The sequence below is a fragment of the Haliaeetus leucocephalus genome, unplaced genomic scaffold (genome assembly GCF_000737465.1).
Source record: "Haliaeetus leucocephalus isolate CR32 unplaced genomic scaffold, Haliaeetus_leucocephalus-4.0 Scaffold555, whole genome shotgun sequence".
Lineage (NCBI taxonomy): Eukaryota > Metazoa > Chordata > Aves > Accipitriformes > Accipitridae > Haliaeetus > Haliaeetus leucocephalus.
The window spans coordinates 6,550,149-6,572,012 of record NW_010972991.1 but is presented as its reverse complement, the minus strand read 5'-3'; the positions used below and the strand labels follow the sequence as shown (position 1 = coordinate 6,572,012).

Sequence of the window (21,864 nt, the reverse complement as noted above, 5' to 3'; positions counted from 1 at the left end):
GATAGTGTTGCAGAAACTGAGGAGAAAGAAAAAAATGTATCTATTGAGTTTGAAAATAACAGAACGGAAATACTTGCATGCATAGAGTGATAAGTTCAGAAGAAAGTTACTTCTTTTTTATGCTTTTAAATCTTACGGTAAGTGATAGTTTCTAGTCATGGACAACATCACATTTCTGGGATTGTCAGCCAGCATAATGGGGATGTTTCTGATAGTCAAAAAAGTACTGAGTTTTTTCAGTATTATGGCCAAACTCATACTGGTTTGACTTCCTGTATGAGTTAAGTTCTTATGGAGACAAACAAGATTTCTACTCCATAACCTTTTTTTGTCAGCTGAGGCAGTATTAAGAAAAGTGTATTTAAATTTGAGGCTAAGCTTTTAAATTTATTTTGCTTTTACAAACAGTATTTCAACAGTATATGTGAAGACTACTCCATTTAGGAATTCTTCTATTTTGTGCTCCTTTTTTCTTCTTGCCATGCAGACAGACTCTCAGGTGGAACCATCTCCTTCAGCCTTATAACTGCAGCTGAGGACTCTAATTTTTTTCCTGTTTCTTCTCACCCTGCTGTCACATTTTGCAGACATGAGTTAACTAATACTACTGTCACACACCAGTGTCATTCACAGAAATTGTTATTTTAACTATGAACTATTTAAAAACTGTTTTAAATTAAAGTTGGATTTTAATTACTTCCAACAACACATAAAAATCAAATTACATGTGTAATGGGGGAGTCTATATGGGCTGGAGAGTTGGAATATGATTTCATTTTTAGTCATAATTTTAAACCTGGATTGATAATTCATGTTTAGATTTTTACAAAAGCATTGCATATAAATTGCAAGGGTGTTGCAAAACAGGTGTCTCTGAATTTTTAAAAACTCTTCTTGTGTGCTTTCTATTCTACAGTCAGCTATCAGATTGCATCCGGTATCCACCTTACGGTTAGGTCTTACTATTGCTAAGTACTGTGTTTAATTACAGCTTAATATATTGTTCACAGTTTTTCCTTTAATGTGGAGAGTATGAAGCAAGCTGGTTTTGAGCTAAGATGTGGAAGTTAATGTAATGACCTATAATAAAAAAGCTATTTAGGTTTCATCAGATTTCTCAGGACCCAGTTTTGTGAGGCTCTGTATAAAAAGGGATGCTCTGGAATCAGGAAGTTGGGCTCAGTCGTGCAGGACACACAGCTGTCATAGCACAGAAACAGACAGTTACGAAGGGGTTTGTGGACATCATAATAAAGGAAGATGCTTTTAAACAAGGATTTTGAAGAAGGATTTAAAGATACATTGCCAAATGTTTATGAAGAGCTTTCTCACAGCAGGAGGACTGGGAGAGAGAAAGTGCGAATGCATTTGTTTTGAAATTCAAACAGGGTGACAGGGACTGGCATCATCAGTTATCTACTGGCAAGAACCAGTCTCTTGATGCTCTGATAGATAACAGGAAAGGTGTGGATAGACTCCAAGGATTTTGGAAAGTTGGTGGGAAGGATGTGTAGGGTTGTAATGTAGACAAGATTAATCCAGGCTGTTATGCAGCATATGTCTTTGCAAAAATTGGTGACAATAGAGGAATGTATAAGCAGCTTAATCTAGCATACTAGGAGCAAGGGCCCTTTCAATGCTAATTTTCTGATACAGTTCTGTTTCTGAGGCTTTACTGAAACTGCATTAATAACAAAAATGGGACCTATAAGCAAAGGGGAGGAAACGAATTGCAGTTGAAAATATCCTTCTCTGTCAGATGATATACTGCCTGCAGGGAGCCTATAAAAACTACAGAACTGAGATATTGTGGGACACCTATATAACAAAAAGTGTATGTTAGCATTCCAAAGTGTCCTGTGCAACAGAAAAGCATCACTCGTGCGTGTACTAGGAAAGCACATAGTGTTTACCAAGACAAGGGAAGAGTGCAAGCTGTCAGCCAGAACTGGTAAATCAAGAAGGATAAGAATGGAAGTAAGACCTAGGATTTAGTGGCTAATAACTATTGAGGGCTGTCCCAATAGGAAGCTGGATAAGGAAACATCACTAATAATGATTGAAGAAGGTGATATGTGGAAAGGCTCAAGGGAGACACTAGTCTCTAAGGCATCCGCAGTAAAGTGCAAAATAAAAGGCAGTTCTGCCACAGGGCACAGACTAGGACTGTCATACAATTGAGGTGTTTTGTACCCACTGCAGTGTAAGGTAGGTACTCCCAGTTTATGAGGAAATTCGGGGGAGCTTACTGCAGTTACACTTGTGTTTTTTTTCTGCTTAGTGCAGCTCTGCACCATCACTGAGTTCACTGTTCTGTGTTAAAGGTGGAGCTGACCCTGATGGAAGTATTGCCATCTTGATCCATATATTAATAGAGATATATTAATTTGATGAGTCTAGGCTGTAAGTGTCAGCCAGGATATATGTTTTTCAACTAATGTCAATTCAAATAAAGCATGAGTCTGTACTTAAGAAATCTTACTGCTGTTTTCCAAAAGTGTAAAGGTTACATTTAGTCTTGATGAAAAATGACAATATGACTCACATTGCTGCTTTGGAGACTATGAAGAAGAAATGCTATCAGTGCTGAAGAACTTTTTGAGGACAAGGATATAATCAGATGAATGAAAAAAAAAAATGAGCAGAATAAAAATTGAAAAAGACTGCTTGACTTTCCCTGGAGGTATACCCAAGGAATATGGAAAACATCCCTCTGGAAAATCAGCTGATTTTAACAATGCATGCTGTATGCAGGTCTCCAAAGGATAAGTTACACTTTGTATTAAACAGGGATCAGCTTCACAGCTGGCATAAATCAACGGTGTTTTGTAGGAGCTGGTGAAGGTAACACTGAATTGTACTTGTTTTAGGATTTAGCCCTTTATTTCCACACTGTGGAAAACATGGGGTTTAGTGATCTCAGTCAACCAAGCAGAGCCATACAAGAGTAAACAGGTTGTTAATCTGAAATCACCTTAGGGCCTTCTTCTGCTCCCACTGAAATCAATGTCTAAATTCCCATCAGTTTGAGTGGGATATTAAAGAAAAAAAAAAAAAGCACTAATATCCATGTTAATGTATTTTCTAAATATGTGAATTAATCAGCAGCTTGGTAAACTGGTTCAACAGCCTGATGCATTTGCTGAATCAACCTTGCTAAAACAGATGCACCATCTGCCTCACAGTTTCTAACATGCTGTTAAAACAAAGCAACATTTTTATAAGAACAGTTATTTTTGCTGTTATATGCCTTAATCTGTGCTCAGGCAAAACTACTTAGAACAAGATGCTGTGTATCTCTAGTGCCCCCAAATTAGCTTGCATATGAACTATGTTTGTGACAGAACTTTAAAGTACATAGAGAAGAAGGGATTAGTAAGTTTATGTACTTGCTCCTCCACTGTGTCTCGAACCATATTTTTTAGGTGTTTTCATAAATGTCTCCCAAATACTGTAGAATTTTTTGCTTTGTTGTATTCATACTTCATATATTGAAAAACTACAGAGAAACAAGATGAAGACAGACTTCTGTTTGGTTGAAATCATTAAGAAAATTCAGTCTAACCCTCATGGCAAACCACGGGCAGTTGGGCTTTCAGAAATGCTGAAGGGATAAAGGTACTAAATATCCATTAACTTTCTTCCCTTTGGTACCTTGGGAAAACCTCACCTCTAATGCTAACATTTATTGTCTTTATGAGCCAGTTTTACACTATTGGTAAAAAGTAGTTTCAATACTGGTATTTCAATAAGATCCCCTTTCATTGCTTCTCTTTACCCCTTTGCACTTTGTAAAGCAGCACACAAGGGGTCTTGGAGAGAAACAAAAAGATGTCCACAGTCTTGTCTCTACCATAGTGGGTAACTGGGGAAAACACAAAGAGAGGTTTTTTTTCTGTTAAAACACGTGCAGAGTAAAGCATTTTGCTTGAGGTGAAACTTCTAACAGATGGGAACCCCAAGAAATGCTGTTCAGGCTGTAAACTTTGCACTTGCACCAGACAATTTTGTTTCTTCACCTAGTGCTCATTTACTGTAATCCCACTCTGTATATATGGTTCCTTTCTAAACAGGAGAAAGAAAGCAAACAGTGTGGGCCAAAGTCCATTTCTAGTCTTGCCAAAATGACTCATGTGCCACGACTTGTGAGGAGTTCATTTGGATATACCCCAATATACATAGAAGCAGCGTGTGCCCCTCTGTGCTTCCTTTCTTTATAAAGGTTAAACATCTCGAGGTGCGTTCAAAGTAGGGAAAAGAAAGTGTGGAAGGTACTAGCAATTTCATTACGGGGGACAGCTTACCTACAACCACCATATTGACATGCTGCCTTTGAACCATGGCAACCCTGCCTCACCTTCAAACTGTTACTCTGGCAGTGTTTTGGGATATTTGAAACGTGCTGACAGTCATTTTCTGTTGTGCTGGCCTGGTTTAATAGGCAGCATGTGTCATAAGTATGGGTCAGCCCTCATAAATATGCCTCTCTTGGCATTTCACAATTGTCTACGAAGGTGTTGCTCAACTGGAGTCCCAGCCCTGCAGCCATGATGTATAGAGGTGTTGAATCTCCTGAATCAGATGTGGGCCCTTAGGCAATTCTGACTGCGGCAAAGCTGTGTTCAAACTAGTGCAGCTCCTGCTGCTGAATGATGATATCCTTTTTGACATCCCTTACAGATGTTTCCAAGAGCTGTGTTTTATTTGTGCATCAACAAATGATCTGATATTTGCTAAGGGTTTGAATCCAGCCATTGAAGAATAATAAATGACTGTTTAGGTTGAGCTGAAATTTTGCAGCCTGATTCAGTTACAGTGGTGACTCACTTAGAGTTGGTTCTCACATGATTCACAAAGTATATGGGTGGCTCAACCCACAAATTTACTTAGCTCCCATGTTATTTTCCCTCTCAGTGAAAAAAATTGGTTATAATAAATAATCACAGCAAACTTTGACTTACCCTGAGGTAAAATAAATGTGTGTGTTGAAAGACGGCATATTTGTAATAATAAATTATTTAGTGAGGTGAGGATGAAATAATAGGACGTAGGAATCGTTAAACAAGAAAGAAATGTGACATGCATTTTTGATTGATTTTGTTGCATGGCAGATGTAAATAAAGGAAGAATAGTTATTTTTATCTGATGGAGGTGCTCAGAGAGGCTGTTTTGACAGTGTCCATACTTATTGCTATAGCCAGCCAATTCTTGGCATTTGTTCTCTGAAATAAGTAGTTTTAGATATGTCCATGTCTGAGTCAGACATTTTAAAGTGATGTCAATTCAGAAAGTGTGAGATACCTAGGTTCTGAAAACTGGGTCGGTCTTTGTAGGATGTCTTAGGCTAGTCACCCCAAGTCCTGAAGTACCTGAAGTTGTGCGTCTAAAAAATCTTGACTGAGTTCCTCTACAATATTAAATGCACAGAGATAAGAAATTTTGTCCCAACAGGATCTATAAGATACCAAGTTTTTCTCCGAAAGGTGCAGCTGCTATCAGTGTTCCATAAGCATATGCACAGGCACATTGCTGTAGTGTAAATACAGTCTAAATTACTATGAGTTTAGAGTTAGCTGGAGACATCAGTGTATCCTTTTTTGGGTTGTCCCAAAAGGATGTAAATATCTGGGTAACTACATACCTCTGAGCTTCATAGCACTGAGTGACTAATCACCCTCCCTTTCATAAATGAAACAACAAAGAATCTGAAAAATGAAGAAATTCTGCCATGTCAGCTGACTTGGTCATTAAAAAGGTCATTAGTAAGCAGGAATGTTTCTTTACCTCACAGATACCAAATGTCAATAATATCCATAAATTAAACTTTAAAAGTCTGTATTTTGTAGGGATTAAGTTACAGGGAAAAAATAATGCATGATTTGAAAGATTAAGGTGAGAATTCTGAACATTTTGGAAAGACAGTTCTTTTTCAGATTGTGTCACTGGTTTGAGGAAACCTCAGTGTCGCTTAGGTATGGCAAGAAATTTGTGAGAAATAAAATGGATGGCACTGGCAAACTCCCCAAAACCAAGGGACATAAACAATTGCCCTGAGAAATTAGGAATAGTGACAGGATTAAAAATGTGCAGCTAAAGGACTTCTATGCTAGTGAGAGAAGAAAGAAAAGGCTAAGAAATAACCGTGGAGTGTCACATGCTGAACTACTGCAATGCAAAGTCCAGTGAAGCATTTTTGTGGTATGCAGAATGCCGCTCTTTTATCACAAAGTTTGCCAAGCAGCCACAAGGCAAACCTTGTTTCAGACCTCTTTGTAGAGAGTGAACCAAGTGCACATGTTAATTTGAACTTTCCCTCAGTTAAAGGAGAAGGTAAAAGGATGGCTTTGTGCTCAAAGCACAGAACTGGGATTTATTTATTCTTGGTTCTGCTAGTCTCCTTGTGCAACCTTAGGCCAAGTTATTAATCTCTTCATTCCACAGTCTCCCCATTTGTAAAATACAGTTGATGGTATATATGTCACAATGGGCGTTTGAGGCTAAATTCTTTAATGTTGGTAAAGTGTTTTGGGATATAATACTGGGAAGGACAAATAACTAAATGTTGCAATGCTACATGCAGAATTATGCTAATTAGTGCATTTTTAGGCACTGATTCCTTACTGTATGTAGACTAATACCGCAAGCTGGTCCAATTTTAGTCTATGATACCTTTGACCTCACTGGTTCTGGGGTTGATCTGGAACAGAATAATTATTTCCCCCTTGATGGTTGTGGTAATTGATGAAATAAAAATTCCCTAGACTGCCCCTTAGAATATCCTGAGTTTACTGTTATCTTAGGCTGTGCAAGCTGGTCTTTCAAAAAGCCTGATTTTTGGAGGCACAGTCTAACAGCTTATGCATGGAATAGACACACTGCCAGTGAGAGAATCTACAAAAGGAAGGCTCATCCTTACAGATAGATATTGGCAGAAGTCAAAGACCTGCCATGAACTGGCTCATTTCATAAGCATTTCCCATCAAATGCAGTAACCTCTTTGCACATGTCAGCTGTGACCAGGTGGTGTGGTGTGTTGCCATGAACAAATGTATCTTTTAATAGGTAAACCACAGTTACGTTTTTCTAAACAATTATTTTTTTAGTATTTCTAAATGTGTTTTCCTGACAGCACTGCTGGTAGATCATGTATGGAGTATCATTAATTATCATGTATAACATGTCTGTTCTCCCTCTTATTGCTGAGCTCCCATGTAAATACTCATGTGGTTCTTTGCTGCTATGGGACTGTCACAGCAGATGCTTTTGCTTTTTCTATTGCTGTAAACAAGCTGTTGTGACTGATACTTCTTTTCACCATATGTCCTGAACACTCCCAGTTCATAGTTATATGTCATTTTGAGGATGCTTTGTAGGGTGTGTATGCCTCCACCCCATTTCAAAATCAATGTAACTCTCAATGGATTGACTAATGACTGCAAGGTGTTACTTAGCATGCTGGTTTTGGCTGACAGTGCTACTAAACGAACAGTTGTTTGCTTAACATGTCTTTCATGGTTCCCATGTGAAATAACTTTTACTGACACTGAACATGCCAATGGCTTCAGGTTTGCTAGTAAGCATTTATCTGACATGCTGCTCAGACCAAAAATAAGTATTACCCCAAGTTGTCCTGAATATTGGTGATTTTGCCCTGTTCCTTAGCCATATCCTATGTTTGTATTGTCCTCGCACATTTTGTTATGCTGATCTCATCATCACTACATCCATCATGAATCTGTAGAGTAGGAGTGGGTGGTGGTAACTAAAGAAAACTGTAATGTACTTGTAAGGGTGTTGTGCTGATGCAGTGTATAAGATGTTGCAATTCTGTCCCACCATGAGGAACTGATGTCACATTTCCTTTCATTTGTTTTCATTTATGTTCTTGGGTTAGAACCATTCTCAACCCTCTTCATGGAATAGGATATGCAGCACCAAAGAGAAATTGCTTGTGCACAGCAAACGTATTTGCTTGTTATTACAGTGGGTGGACATGCCTTATTATTCACCTGTGACGTGTTGACCTTCCAGAAGGTCTACCTGGCATTTCAGTAATAGCATATGTGATGGTACAGTATTGAGTGTGGTCAGGAATGGTGTCTCTACTAATCGTTTTAATGAAAGCAATCATTTGGAAGTGAACAGAAACTGAATTTAAATTGTAAACATGAAAGAAGTTAAACTACAGGAAATAGCATTCTTTGAGCATCTCTCTCATCTGACTCTTTAGGTTTCTATATTAGATGGTTGTCTGAGCCTATGTCATATGTGCTGCATTGCTGGATTATCCTCACAATGTAATGTATTGCTATTGGGAATATAGCTGGTGTGAAAGACTTTTTTTTTTCTTGGTAACTGGTGGAATTGTTCATGTTCCCTTTAGCAAATCGCATGCTAGCTCTTACTTTGTTAGATATATGGCAGCAAGCTGTGTGATTATAGTTACGTAGCCAAGGGAGGGTGTTGTATAATTGTTCTCTTGAGGTTAGTACAGATGTCTACATGCAAATTTTTGTAGCTCCACAGTGGCAGGGGCAAGGCTTATTTGTGTGCATATAATGCAGCTTCTCAAACATCTGTCCTTTTTGCTAACAGAACAGTGTAAGTTACAGTTCCTGCTCTTTTTCTGCTCACATATGTAAAGTCCTTTAATTCTGGAACTTGGAACTGAGAGAACCACTGTTTCAGCTAACATTGGCTGTGCCCTTCTCTTCACCTCTCACTCTGAGGGTATGATTGAAGATCCCATGTGGGTTAATTTCTGTATTCAAATCTTCCATGAGTCAAGAAAAAGATAAAAAGAGCCTGATGTAACTGTATCAATGTGTAACATAGTCCCTGTGGAGAGAAAAAGATTATTGACATTGTCTTTGCTACAGATGGGTGTCTGTAATGAATGTCCACATAATTTCTTTTACTCTTCGTGTGAGTATCAACAACTTAGAAGCACTTTGTGAGGGTTTTTTTTTAGTATACACAGCTGGATCTTCTATATGGTATCTGGCCATAGTGCTGTGATTTGTGATGAGGGCAGGTCTTAGTAATGGGTTGTTATTTGGGCTGTGCTTGTGAGTGTGGTCCTGTGTTTATATGTTATTTTTATGTTAAAGAGAGAATGTCTGTAAAAACAGCCTGATGAAGTTGTTGCAGAAAGGAATATGTTTGCACCACGTGTTGTCCGAATCAAATCATTGCTTTATAATGTGTTGGATTATGAAAGTATGTTGATTTAGTAACTGCTTTCTTGTGCTTACATACACCTGATGGCCAAGTTTCTTCTTCAGCAGAGTACTGAACAAAGTTGGTTTTGGTTGTGGTAGGCCTTCTTTTGCAGCAGTTTGCTGTGATGCTGACACAGGCAAATCATTGGAGTGTGTATGATTGCCCCCTTTGCCCTGGGCGCAGGATGTTCTGTTTTCCTTTGCTCCTTTTTTCAGGTTTCATAGGATAAGGACTGTATGCTACTGCTTACATTTATGCATCAGTTTGAGCATCTGTGATGACATGCTGTTGGTCTTTCATAGTCACTGTGCTCCTTTGTTACAAAGCTGTTCCTGAGTCTTTCCCATTCACAGTTGGATGTTGTGGTAGGTGATCTTTTATCTCCAGGTACCTTTGAAAACTGCGTGGTATCACCTGGCAGTGCATGTTTTTTTCTTATTTTTCTTCTTGCCACAACTTGCATCTGCCTAAAGTAAACGTGCCAAACTGGCTTTAGTCTTGGAAGAAATAATAGTTCTATGGATTGCTTTGCTTTGATTAAAAGGAAAGTAAAATTTTCTTGGCTACATAGCATTTTATATATCCGCAAAGTCCATTTTTACATGAACATTTATTATTTCTTTGGCTCCTGAAATAAAATATATTCTGTAGGATTTCCAAGGTCTCTGTAAACTCTGGAACCTGAAACAATTTGATGAAGTGGACCATTTTTTTCTCAGTAGGCTTTTTCCCTGTCTTTCACAATGAATAGTACCATGGTCTGGTGAGGGGCAGAATTTAATGTGTGCGGCAGGGGAAGAGTGGCTCAGCAGAAATGATGCTTACCTCTTTTTTTCAGATTGGCATGTTTTGCCATATGTTTGGGATAGAAATAGCCTTTGTCTGGTTCAGAAAATGCTTAGCATTACGGATTTGACAAATGTCCAACTTCTTTCAGAGTTTGTGCTGTTGCTGATCATCATTGCATAGCACAGTCCCCACCACCTGTAAACTAGGTCTTATGAAGACCTGTCAAAGGTACCGTTCCCTAGAGTTTAATGTTGGCTTGAGAAACAGAAGGGAAAACTCTTAATTATTGTTTTTTGGGGTGCTTTTTGCATTCCTGAAGTGCTTTTTGCATTCTTGGAATATCTTACTATTGCCTATGTGATGACTTCCCTTTTATTTCTAGTTATTTATTCTTCAGGTCATTCCAGATGCAATTATTGTAAGCAAGTGCTTTTCAAGAAACTGTGTTTTTGCCTGCCTCTATGGCATAATGCTTCTTGTTTGCACAGCACAAATAAATTGAGGTGGTTTCCTTTTACATTAGCTATCTGTACTGCTTTTGCTGGTGTTATCCCACTAATCATGCATGTAGATTATTAACTTCTGTAAAGCTGATTGAAAAATGGTGAGAGAGTGGAGGTTTTTAGAAAACTCTTAAAAATGTTATTTCTGTTTTTCAGTTATCTTCTCACTTTTTGGACAGACTCTTATTCTTTGGTTTCATTCATATTCAGTGTTATGCTGGTTGCTGTTAACATGTTGACCTTTACCACTCACGGAAGTAAATTTGACTGCAAGGTTCAGTTTTCCCTATTGTTAGCGTGAGAAATACCCTGTATACAGAAACTGAGTTTAAATGACACTGAGAAGTTAATCTCTACATTTCATAGTTACTTTTGCTGAAATAAATAAATACCTGGAGGTTATGGTTTCACAGCAGGAAACCTAACTGTAGTCAAAAGAAACTGAGATTATGTTCTTGAGTTTTTGCTTGATGTCTTTTGCTTTGCATTAAAATGTGTCATATTGAATAACATTCTATTTCTTATTCCTTACAGATAAAACGAGAAAAACCAGAAAATATACCAGATTTAAAATATTTAGTAAAAGAAAAATTTACTGCACTGGAGAGCAAGAACAGTGACTCAGATTTGCAAAGGAATGAAAAATATATGTATTTTAAGGATCAACTTAAAGAGATGAGAAAACAATGTAAGTCTTATTTAAAAAAAACAAGATTCCTTGAATGCTAAATGGTAAGATGTGACTAACTGCCCTAAAATATAGAACTGCCAGTTATGGCTTAAACTCAGGTGAGTGTTCTTATTTAAAAATTTACTTAAATTGATATCTGTGTAGAAAAAAGCCAGTGTAATTACCTTGGTAGTTTTATTTAGACTCTCACAGTTCCTGCTGTGTTTGAATACAAATATCATGAAAATATTGCTTCACATCTTTTTTTTGTAAGGTGGACCTTTTCATTTGAAGAGTTTTTCATTTTTTTTCTTAATTGATAGGATCTTCTAAAAAGATTAGGTAAGCTGTTTTCATTTGTCACTTAAACAAATTGCTCCTGTTTCACAACTTTAGGTTGTGTTGCAACTCTAAGAAGACCTTTGCTTTAATCTTAGAACTATATTGTTGAAAAATGCTTACTGTGTGTGTTCTCAGGTTTACAGCTTCTATGCACGCACCCGGTAACACTGCAACTTAGAAAAATCTGTTTTTCTTAATTCACGTGATTTATCAAGTGTTAAAATTTTAAGTTATTTGTGCTTGAATTACCAGAAAAGTTGGAGAGTGAACAGTTCTAGTATTTATGCAACACAAAAAAATTGTATGCTTTTATTGCCCTGCACATATAACAGCTATTAACATATCACTCTGATTACTGTTGGCAGGAAAAGTTCATGGGCTCTAACACTATTTGTGCTGTTCTTCCCCAATCATGATTATGTTTTGAAATTATATTATTCTGCTTGCTGTCCCTTGACCCCTGTACGTATTCCCTCCCACCCTACATTTTGATTTCAACATAAACTGGTATCTCAGGAACTTCAGGAGTCATAGATTAATGATTTATACCATTGGAAAATTATATACTGGATGCTCTCCTGTAGCTCTCCTTGAGTTTTGTTTTTTTGGAGCCTTATCCAAAACCCACTGAAACAAGTGGAAAGAATTTCCCTGCTGACTTCACTGGACTTTGGATTGCTTCCCTGTAGAGATTTACGAAGTGTGAGGACATGCTTGACAAGGTGAATTTTAGATCTGATATCTCAAGACTCCCTAGGATTAGAGCTTGAGGGCTTAATATATTTGTTTCCTATCTTTATGGTTTTTAAGATTTTGGATTTGAGTATTAGCGCTGATCTCTGAGTTTAATAGAGCTCTTGGCACTACTCTAAGAATGAACATACCAAGTTGCAGACCACAAAACAGTGTAATTTTCACTCCCTACATAACCATAAAATTACTACTGCCCCACCATTATGTTGTAATTCCTAATTTCCAGGTGTTTGTAACTGAGAAGATAAAATCTTGATAACTGACTTTGGATTTACTTTCCACCCTGTAATTGCCTGAGGAAGGGGTGTATGCCCTAGTAATGCATTCAGCTTAGGCTATGGGACTGAGTTCTAACTGGCACACCTATTGAAAAAAACCCAAATTAAATAAGCACAATAAGAATTATTCTTAAAAAAAAAAAAATAATGAGGACATCATTCTGCTACTACTGCCTGAAATCCAGATTTGTCTTATTAGCCACTTGGACTTTTGTTTTGGTTGTGCACAGAGGTCAGATTGTGCCCCAAATGAAATGCATGATGATGTTGAATGGACTGCTGTGTTCAGTACGTGGACTATTGATCAGCTGGGACAGCTTGGGTTTTGTAGAATTCATGAAGTTTTTGATGAGGTAAATCCACCACATTTGCTCCTATCGCAGCATTTATTGCAATTTAAAAGGTTGAATGGAAAGTTGTTAGCTTTCACAAACAGTCTTGGATGCAATATGATGAACATGTATTCACATAAACAGTCTGGTGGAGCCCACCTTCTTTTAGAATCATAGGATCATAGAATCGTTTAGATTGGAAAAGACCTTTAAGATCATCGAGTCCAACTGTCAACCCCACACCACCATGCCCACTAAACCATATCCTGAAATGCCTTGTCTACATGTTTTTTAAATACCTCCAGGGATGGTGACTCCACCACCTCCCTGGGCAGCCTGTTCCAATGCCTGACAACCCTTTCAGTAAAGAAATTTTTCCTAATATCCAATCTAAACTTTCCATGGTGCAACTTGAGGCCATTTCCTCTCGTCCTATCACTTGTTAATGGGGAAAGGAGACCGACACCCACCTCACTACAACCTCCTTTCAGGTAGTTGTAGAGAGTGATAAGGTCTCCCCTCAGCCTCCTTTTCTCCAGGCTAAAAAACCCCAGTTGCCTCAGCTGATCCTCCAAATTTGAAATGGAAAACTAAATGCCACCTTAGGTCTGCAGATAGAAAACAGGTGGAAAATTCAAAGTTAAATTTTTCAAAGCAAGCACAATTCAGCTGCCTTAAACTTGCATCAGTGTTGTGTCTTCTGCCTAAATAATCTGTGGATCCACCATAAATTCACTTTCCTACTTTACTTTCCTCTTCAAAAGGCTCTTTTACCAGGAAGGCTCCCAGAAATTCTTGAGTAATCACGGGTGACTGAAGATCAGTGGAATCTGTTTATATTCACATATGTAAATTTGCTTCTATATATATGATACAGTGACCTGGAACCAGTCAGACTGTCCAGTTCTCTAGTTATTGTAGTTAATGTGATCTTCTTGCCATTACCCTTATCCTCCTTCTCTCCTTTTGTGTGTTTTTCTCACTCGTACCTAGCCTTTAAAAAGACCCATGGAATTGAATATCACAAATTTATTCACAAGCTTAAAGGTGACGGATACCCACATTCTTACAGGATCAGGGTCTCTGGTCTCAACACCATTGTGAGAGGCTAAACTGACACATGGACTCCATCTGGTACAAAATGCCTCTTCTCATTGTTGAGCTCTATGTAGTAAATTACTATGCTGAGATGTGTAATTGAGCCCTGTCAATACTATCTAACATATCACATATGCCATGTAGAAAGTACTGCAAAGAAAGAGTGAGCTCAGAGGCAGTAATTTCTGGGTTGTGATACCAGCTGAGCTGAATATTCATAAAATCTGTAAAAGACATCTACTAGTTTTGATAAATTGGTGATTTACCCTACAGCACATTGTGTGTATGTGTTTTTTTTTTTAATTTTGCAAGGAGAACATTAAGGTCACCCTGTTAAATATATTCAGCAGCCATGCTTAAGTCAAGCCATCTCTATATTCTTTAGCTTCTCCTGTATGAATTGTGATTTCAAAAGCATGAGTCCTACAATACTGGTCCCATAATACAGCATATTACATGTCTGCAAATTTTGGGAGACACTTTAAAACTACTTGGTGTGAGTTACGCATATCGATAACTTCATCAACAGCTACCTGGTTAGTATTTTGTTTTCAACTATTAGTCTTGCCAGCTTTGGGCACAATTTAGTGCATAGCTCCTGGCCTGTTTCAAGCACATATATACAGTATGGTCCAATTTTTAGCTCTTTCCTGGGATTTGGTTTTATTGCTAAATCAGATAAAATACAAAAACTCCAGCCAGGTTTTCCCAGAGGGGCTTTCCTGGAGTTTTCTTTTGTCCCAGCCTTTTCTATCTCAAAGGAGCACATGGGGTAGATGCTAAAATGATTTGCCTTTCATGATGAGTTACCTTTAATTATTACACACCTTCTATGCAGAATTTGACATTTGTATTCTAGAATAGCTGAACAAGGAAACGTTATATTCTCACATGGTCTTGCTACTTAGAAATTAACTAGGATCTGAAGGAGAAAAACTTTCTTGGCACAGTTTTTAGGTATGGTGCAGAGTGTGAAGCAGTTAAATATAACCTTATTTTAACAGAAAATTAAGAAAACTAATACATTATCTCTCTTAATACTTGCTGCCACAGTGATGAAGGGAGCTGCATGGTTGTTTCCTGCCACCTGGCAGGTGACATGCAGTGCAGTAGGTAGCTCTAATACTCAGGGAGGAGAATGGTGCTGTATCACCTTGAGATTGTCCTCTTCTCTGGGCAGTTCTGTGAGAAGGAGACCTTCTTAGCTTTGAACTTTAGTGGCAGCTAAGGTGCAGAAATGAAATTGGGAAGGTGCATGTCTGTGGCAGTAAGAATGATACCATGCCTCAGAGAAGTTTCTGTTCTGCTCATCTTTCAGACAGTTTGCAGGCATTTTCCATCAATCTGTGAGCGTTTATTATGCAGCTACTTTAGCTGGAATTTGTGCAAAATGATGCAAAATCTCCACCTCTGATGATACGTGTCAAAACACTGTCAGACAGATTTTATGTGAATAGCAAGTGATTTTTCTGAAGTCTGTTTTCAGAATTATCTTACATTCCTAAATTCCCACTTCTTATTTTTAATGGAAAACATTTCATTTTTCTGCTCAAAACTGCTTAGAATGTAAACAGTAGAAAAGAATTGTTGATTAGGTTTTTTTTAGTATTATTTTATTTTAACTATTTTGTGTACCCCAAAAGGGCTGCATTATATTTTCCAAATAATTGAGCACTTGGAGGGATATTGACTAAATCTGCTAATATCAGAAAGTTCTAAATTATTGCATGTGTAGTTTGTAAGGAAAACTTTTTGTGACCTTAACCCTACATAACTGATGCTCTCCTTACACATAAGGGTCCTGGATGTGCAAAGTGCTTAGTGATCTCCTTTTGATTAAATGAAATGCTTAAGCAAGTTGCTTAAATTAAATTGCATGAGTAGGTCCTTTGAAATGAGTGAGATTGCTGGCATGTTTCACTTCCTTATTGGAGTATAACCACAGTACAGAACCTTGCAGGACTGAGCCCATAGGAACTAAGTCATGATTACTGCAGGAATTGTAACTTTGCGTTTTGTATCTTCTGTAAATTTAAAATCCACCTTCTGTTTAAAGTTGTATTACCAAGTCTTTTTATTTCATGCCAGTATATATATATATCAAAGGCATCTTCTGGCACAGAGTATGAGAATTTTGCCTTCACAAAATGAAACTAAGATCTGTCTTTAATCTCTATGTATCAGTTTAAATTTCTGATACTCTGTGAAAAGAGCTAATCAGAAGGTATAATCTCTACTGCTGTGACCCTAGCTGCCACTGCTGTATTTGCTGAAGGTTATTTAGTTTCACATTCGGTGCCCAAAGTATGACAGGTTTCATAGCCCTTTTATAGCAGCTAATAACATGCACTTTGGAATCCTTGATAACTACAGCCTGTATGAACACCTAACAGATGCATGCTTCAGTAGTCATTTTGTAGAAAGTGGTGAGATTTGAGTGAAGGACAATATTGCTGGTTATGCCAAACAATTTAAGGAGTGAATCTGGTAAATGTAGGAAAGATAATATTTTTTTGATAGGTAACAAATCATTTTGAGACGCAATAGTAGTTCAGGCAACTTTTGTCATAGGAAACTAGTCATTGTAATGTACTTTGGAAAGTAGCAACACTGCAGTTTGTAAAGCTCTTCGTTGCCCTCTCCACTGAAGAAAAAAAAATCTCAGAGGTTCTGAAAGGAAAAAGTATGTATGTATCATGATTCAACATTTTACTAGGACAGATTTATAGTCATTACCAATAAGCAAATATTTTGAAAAGAGAAGGCTTAAAATTTAATATTTAATGTTCAAGTAGACACCACTATGCCCTGTTGATACATGTATTTTAAGCCATGCATATGCTGAGAAATAATGATGTAAAAAAATGCTGTTTTAGATGCAGTTTGGGGTAGAAAAAATGACACTGTGAAAGGAATAATCTTTAAATTCATAAAATGGTCTATCTGGAGATACCAGGAAAGACTGAAGTCTTTGATTTGCTTTTAGTAGGATAAGAAAACAAGCTGCAACAAGACACTGTGTAGTATAATGCTTGACAAGTTTCATCCAATTAATCCTCACAACATCACACAGAGGTAGGCAAGTTAATTTTATTCCTCACCATATAACAGAGGTGAAACTTGAGTAAATAGTTGAAGTTACTTGTGTGGAGTCGCATAACTGATTTGCAGATCTGGGTTTCTCTTCCATTGTACTTAACTTCTTAGTTGGTCTATTTTCATCTTGATACTTAGATGGGTTGGCAGAGGATCAGCTGAAAAATAATGTCAGTGTATTTTTCTTTGTATCTTCAATATAAAATAATGATAATTTAAAAACCCTTTACTGACTAATTATGGGAAAACAACTTCAGCACAAAAGTTGCAAATTCTAACTGAAAGTGGGATTGGTATTATGACAATTCAGTGGTGTGTGTGGGATACGCACTTCTCGTTTATGTAAAATTCCTTATAGACAGCCCTTTGACTAGTAAAGAAATGAAAGATGATCTAGCACTTAGGAAGGTTGCTTGAAGTTTAGGAGACCTCGGTTTAGTTCTTTGCTTTGTTACAGTCTTCTTGTATTAGATCAAGTCATTTAGGTTCCAAACAGATCACTGGGAGTTAGGTGCCTAAAATCTTTGTGGGTCTGAACCTGCTACCTGTGTCTGAAATTCAGCTATGTATCTATTGTGTTTGTAGACTGTGCAAGGAGAGACTAATGAACGTAGACTGGCTCATATCCATGCTGCTCCGGGCTAGTACACGATGGAGCAAAGTACCCATGTCCGCTCTGCACTGCAAAACACTCAATTGCCCTGCTTCTCTTGAGGCCCTAAACCATCATTATTATTTTTTGTGATTTTTTTTCAGTTCAAAGAGCTGGAAATCGTAACATAACTGTGTTTTAGTCTGCCAGAGTAATGTTTTCATGGCATGATACTGAGGGAGCAAATTGCAGCCCCTGAGGAGTGACATGAATATGTTTAGAGGCATTTGTGTGAATGAGATCTGACTTCTGGGTAGGGTTAAAGGACTACCTTGAAAGAGAAACTTGGCATGGTTTTGTGCTTTTGGGACTGTCCTGTCTGAATATTTTCTGCAAGGAACTAGTTGGCTTGCTCAGGAGTGAGCTAGCCCACTTATAGTTTTGAAGAATTAAAAGATCAGGGCCTGGGAGTGAAATGGAATGAGTTAAAGTGATGATGATTATGTCTGACATACAAACCTTCTATTTCACAGAGTTACTGGAAAGAGAAACAAGCTAGAGAAACAAACTAGATAAATGGGATGCTCAAATACTATAGCAATGGGAGCTATACAGTACCTAAGATGAATACCCAAAGTGCAATATTACTATCACAGCAAGGACAAAGTGTCCTTGCTAGTTTGCAAAGAAGGACCCACTCTAGAATGAATGAAATTGTCAAAACTTTCTTTTGCAATCTGGGACAATTTTTCCGGGTCAAAAATTAGCTAAGTTGATAGGATAACAGGCAGAAGCTTGCATTAACAATAATTCTGTTAGTGGATTAATGAAGAACATAATTGCCAGTGGATCCAATGAGGGTTTCTTGGATGAAATGATTGCCTTTCTAATGTGATTGATCAAAATAAGAAGTTTCTTGCTTTTGCCTTTAGAACTCTGATGTGGAATTTGTAGTTAAAAAGGAAGAGGAATCAACCCACCCCCTCAAACAGCCCTTCTCCATTTTAAGTAACCTGGAGTATAGGAGACCTGGTTTTCAGTCTCAGAGATTTAAAATCAGAACTTGACTGACTCTTGGCCTACGAGGTGATTGTCCTGTAGCTCTGGAATCAGTCTCCCTCTCTCTCTGTTCAGTGTGTATATATAAAAAGGGAAACAACTGCAGAAGGAAATACTGAGAGACAGTGACCCTTTAGCACTATGGTAAAGGCAGTCAGCTGAGGGAGGTATCTAAATCAGAAAGAGCATCAGATACAGGTCTCTCCTTTTATAAGTATCTGCCCTTCCAATCAGTGAATACTTGAGGGTAAACTCTTTTTATCTCTTTCTGTGTCTCTCATCTGATCGATACATATATTTTAAAAACATGTACATTTTATTGAATTGCAAAAGTCTTTGCAAAATATAATTATTGGTTTTATATCAGCCTGGCTTTCAGGTCAGCACTGACTATATAAAATCTAGAAAGGAAATGGAGTGTTGCATAGAAATAATTTTTTATTATTATTATACGCTTAGGGATAATACTTTGGGTAATTTATTGTTACTGTCATGGGATAATTCTGTCTTAAGTGAGCACATTGATGGCTACCAGGATGGCATTTTTACTGTTTGTAAGAACATATAGGTCAGGTAAGGAGCTTCTGGATGCTGATTCCGTTCCCTTAATGTTGCATTCAATCACATTATCTAATAAAATGCCATCTTAAAATATATTAATTTTTTCCCCTTTACTTCTGTTGGAAGAGTGATGAAAAACCTTAGAACCTTGCTCAGATGGTGAGAAATTTTCAGGCAAATCAAGCCTGTGACCAATTTTTTGCTCATTTGTTCTTGTGCCAGCACTGCACCTTAGCTTATATAGATGTTCTCCCTCAATGGTGTTTAGTTCAATTCAGTCAGTTCCTGTTTTTCTTGACTCTATGGTAATCCATTTGTGCAACATGGAAACTTACAAAATCTCATGTCTTGTGACCATATTTGAACTCATCAGAAATGTTTTATAAATTTCAGATGAGTAAGAAGCATAGAGATAGATGCTAAAGCTTGCCTGTATCTGAAATTCTGAAAACTTCAATAGATGGATTATACCTTATGGAAAATTTGCTCTCTGTTAATAAAACATAAGCAATTTCACTGAGAGTCTTCATTCACTTCTTTCATGGTGTAATATTTTTCTTGTAAAAATCTGAGCAGTGAAAACGCAAGGACTGCCTCTGCCAGCTCAGTACAATTTTACTTGCCATTATGTCTTTTTCATGCTATTCAGACAAATTTAAAAGATAGAGGATGGAGGAATTCCATTTTTGTGCCATGAGGTTACAGCTTAAACTTGAAGTGTGATCACAGGACAACAGGTAAAGAACAGTCCAAAGAGAAGAAAACAAAGAAAGAGGAAAGAGAGAGCATCTCAGTGTTACAGTTTTTCAATTGAGATGTTCTCATTTTGAAGTTAGGATATTGAGGAGGAAGGAGGAAAATAAAGCTCAATGGAGCCTTAAACTTAGGTAACTTTGTTTTATTTACTCATTTTTTCTGTTGAGTATTTGTCTTACTCCTGGAGGGACAGTAGGGGTTTTTTTACGCTTCCTATATGTTAATTTTAATCATTTATATGTGGGACTTTGTGCCACCAGTGGGCACAGGGATCAAAGGAAATAATACTTCAAGTAGAACTGTACTCCAAGTAATGCATTTGGATTGAGTGCCAGCACAAAAAGCATTTGAGGAAGACCAGGGAAGTAGATCTGAGATAATGCTGACTAAATAGTAATCCACCAGCGCATATCACACTGCATGGTAACTTCAGAGTACTCCAGTTCAGAGAAAGGAAAACACTTGGTGATTTTATGCTTCCTGAAACTGTTTGCCATGTAGCTCTTTGGTGTGTCCTTCAAAAGAGCTGCAGGTTGAGCTAGATCTTGCTTTGGTAAGCTTCAGTGTAGCTTCTGAAATCAATGGATTTTCCCTGATCTGTACTTGCAACATGCGAGTAACATGCAAACTAGTAATGTACAGCAAGACTAATAAACATCTTCTAATTCCTTATCAGAATTTCACGTGCATTGGCTGCTTGCCGTAATTTTTGGTATCCATATTGTTTCATTTCCTTCTTGAAAGCCGTAGGCACCAATAACCTCACAGTAAAGCATGATTTCTTTCCAACTTGAATTTTGTGCCATTAAATGTACTGGAGATCTTCTTCACACTACCCCAAACCTGTTCAATAAATTGAGCTGAAATGGAGGAAGAAAGCTAGAGAAGCGCTAAAGGACTGCAACACCCATCATGTAGGTTTGTGGGCCTCAGACTGGATGCCCGAGCCCAGAGTTAAGTGCCTTAGCTCCCTCAAGGAGGGTTATAGCACATCTGCATGAACAGCTTCGTTCAGTGACGAATCTATTCTGTCAGCGTAGCATGCTTTACATCTGTATGTCAATCACAGTATTGCATAAGATGACTAAAAACCTGCCAACTATAAACTAATGCAAAGGGAATGAATCAGGGTTTTTACTGTGAGACTGAGCACACATGCTTGTATTATGTAGCTGGAGAGGAAATGGACCATGGCTCTAATCTGTGGATTTGGGAATTTCAGGCGCTCATATGATTACGGATGTTATCAGGGAGCTGAAGTGGTAATTGTGTGTACTGTCTCTCAGCGGTAACCTAAGATAGGTTGCTTTCAGTCACCATTAGCACAAAGTCAAAGAAGTCAAACACCTTCGTTGGTATTTATACTTACCCTAAACCAGCCTTGGAGCATTCAGATGTTCTGTCACAGCTGAGGAGCGGTTTAAGTTGTCATCTTTCAGCTGTTATTGGCTCTCATTTGAGACACAGCATCTGACTTTACAAGTGTGGATAGGTTTATCATGTCTTAACATCTCAAACATGAATGTAGATTTGTTGTGTTACCAGACTTGCCATGAACGATCTCAGGACTAAAGGCAAGTTGCTTAGCAGGTATTCCAGCAGGCACCAAAAATACCTCGTGAGGGAGAGAAGCAGTTAGTGGAGCGATAGTGAGAGTGCTTATGTTTTATATCATGGCATTGTGTCTACAGCAGTTGCCCAGGAAGTGATGCAAAGGAATTCACAAATAAGCATCTAAGAAAAATCCCTTACGGGGAAGATGTCACTTTTGGCACCTCTCTGGATCCTCCAAATGCCCTGACCAGATTACTGG

At 37.8% G+C, this 21,864-nt stretch overlaps 1 protein-coding gene across 1 annotated transcript in view; it reads left to right on the top strand.

The window, feature by feature from the left end:
- NSMCE2 (non-SMC element 2, MMS21 homolog (S. cerevisiae)) overlaps positions 1-21,864 on the top strand; it is a 134,410-nt gene that overhangs the window by 52,935 nt on the left and 59,611 nt on the right. Inside the window, exon 4 of the mRNA XM_010576921.1 lies at positions 11,049-11,202. Coding sequence (XP_010575223.1) covers positions 11,049-11,202 — 154 coding nt within the window. The remainder of the gene's footprint in view (positions 1-11,048; positions 11,203-21,864) is intronic.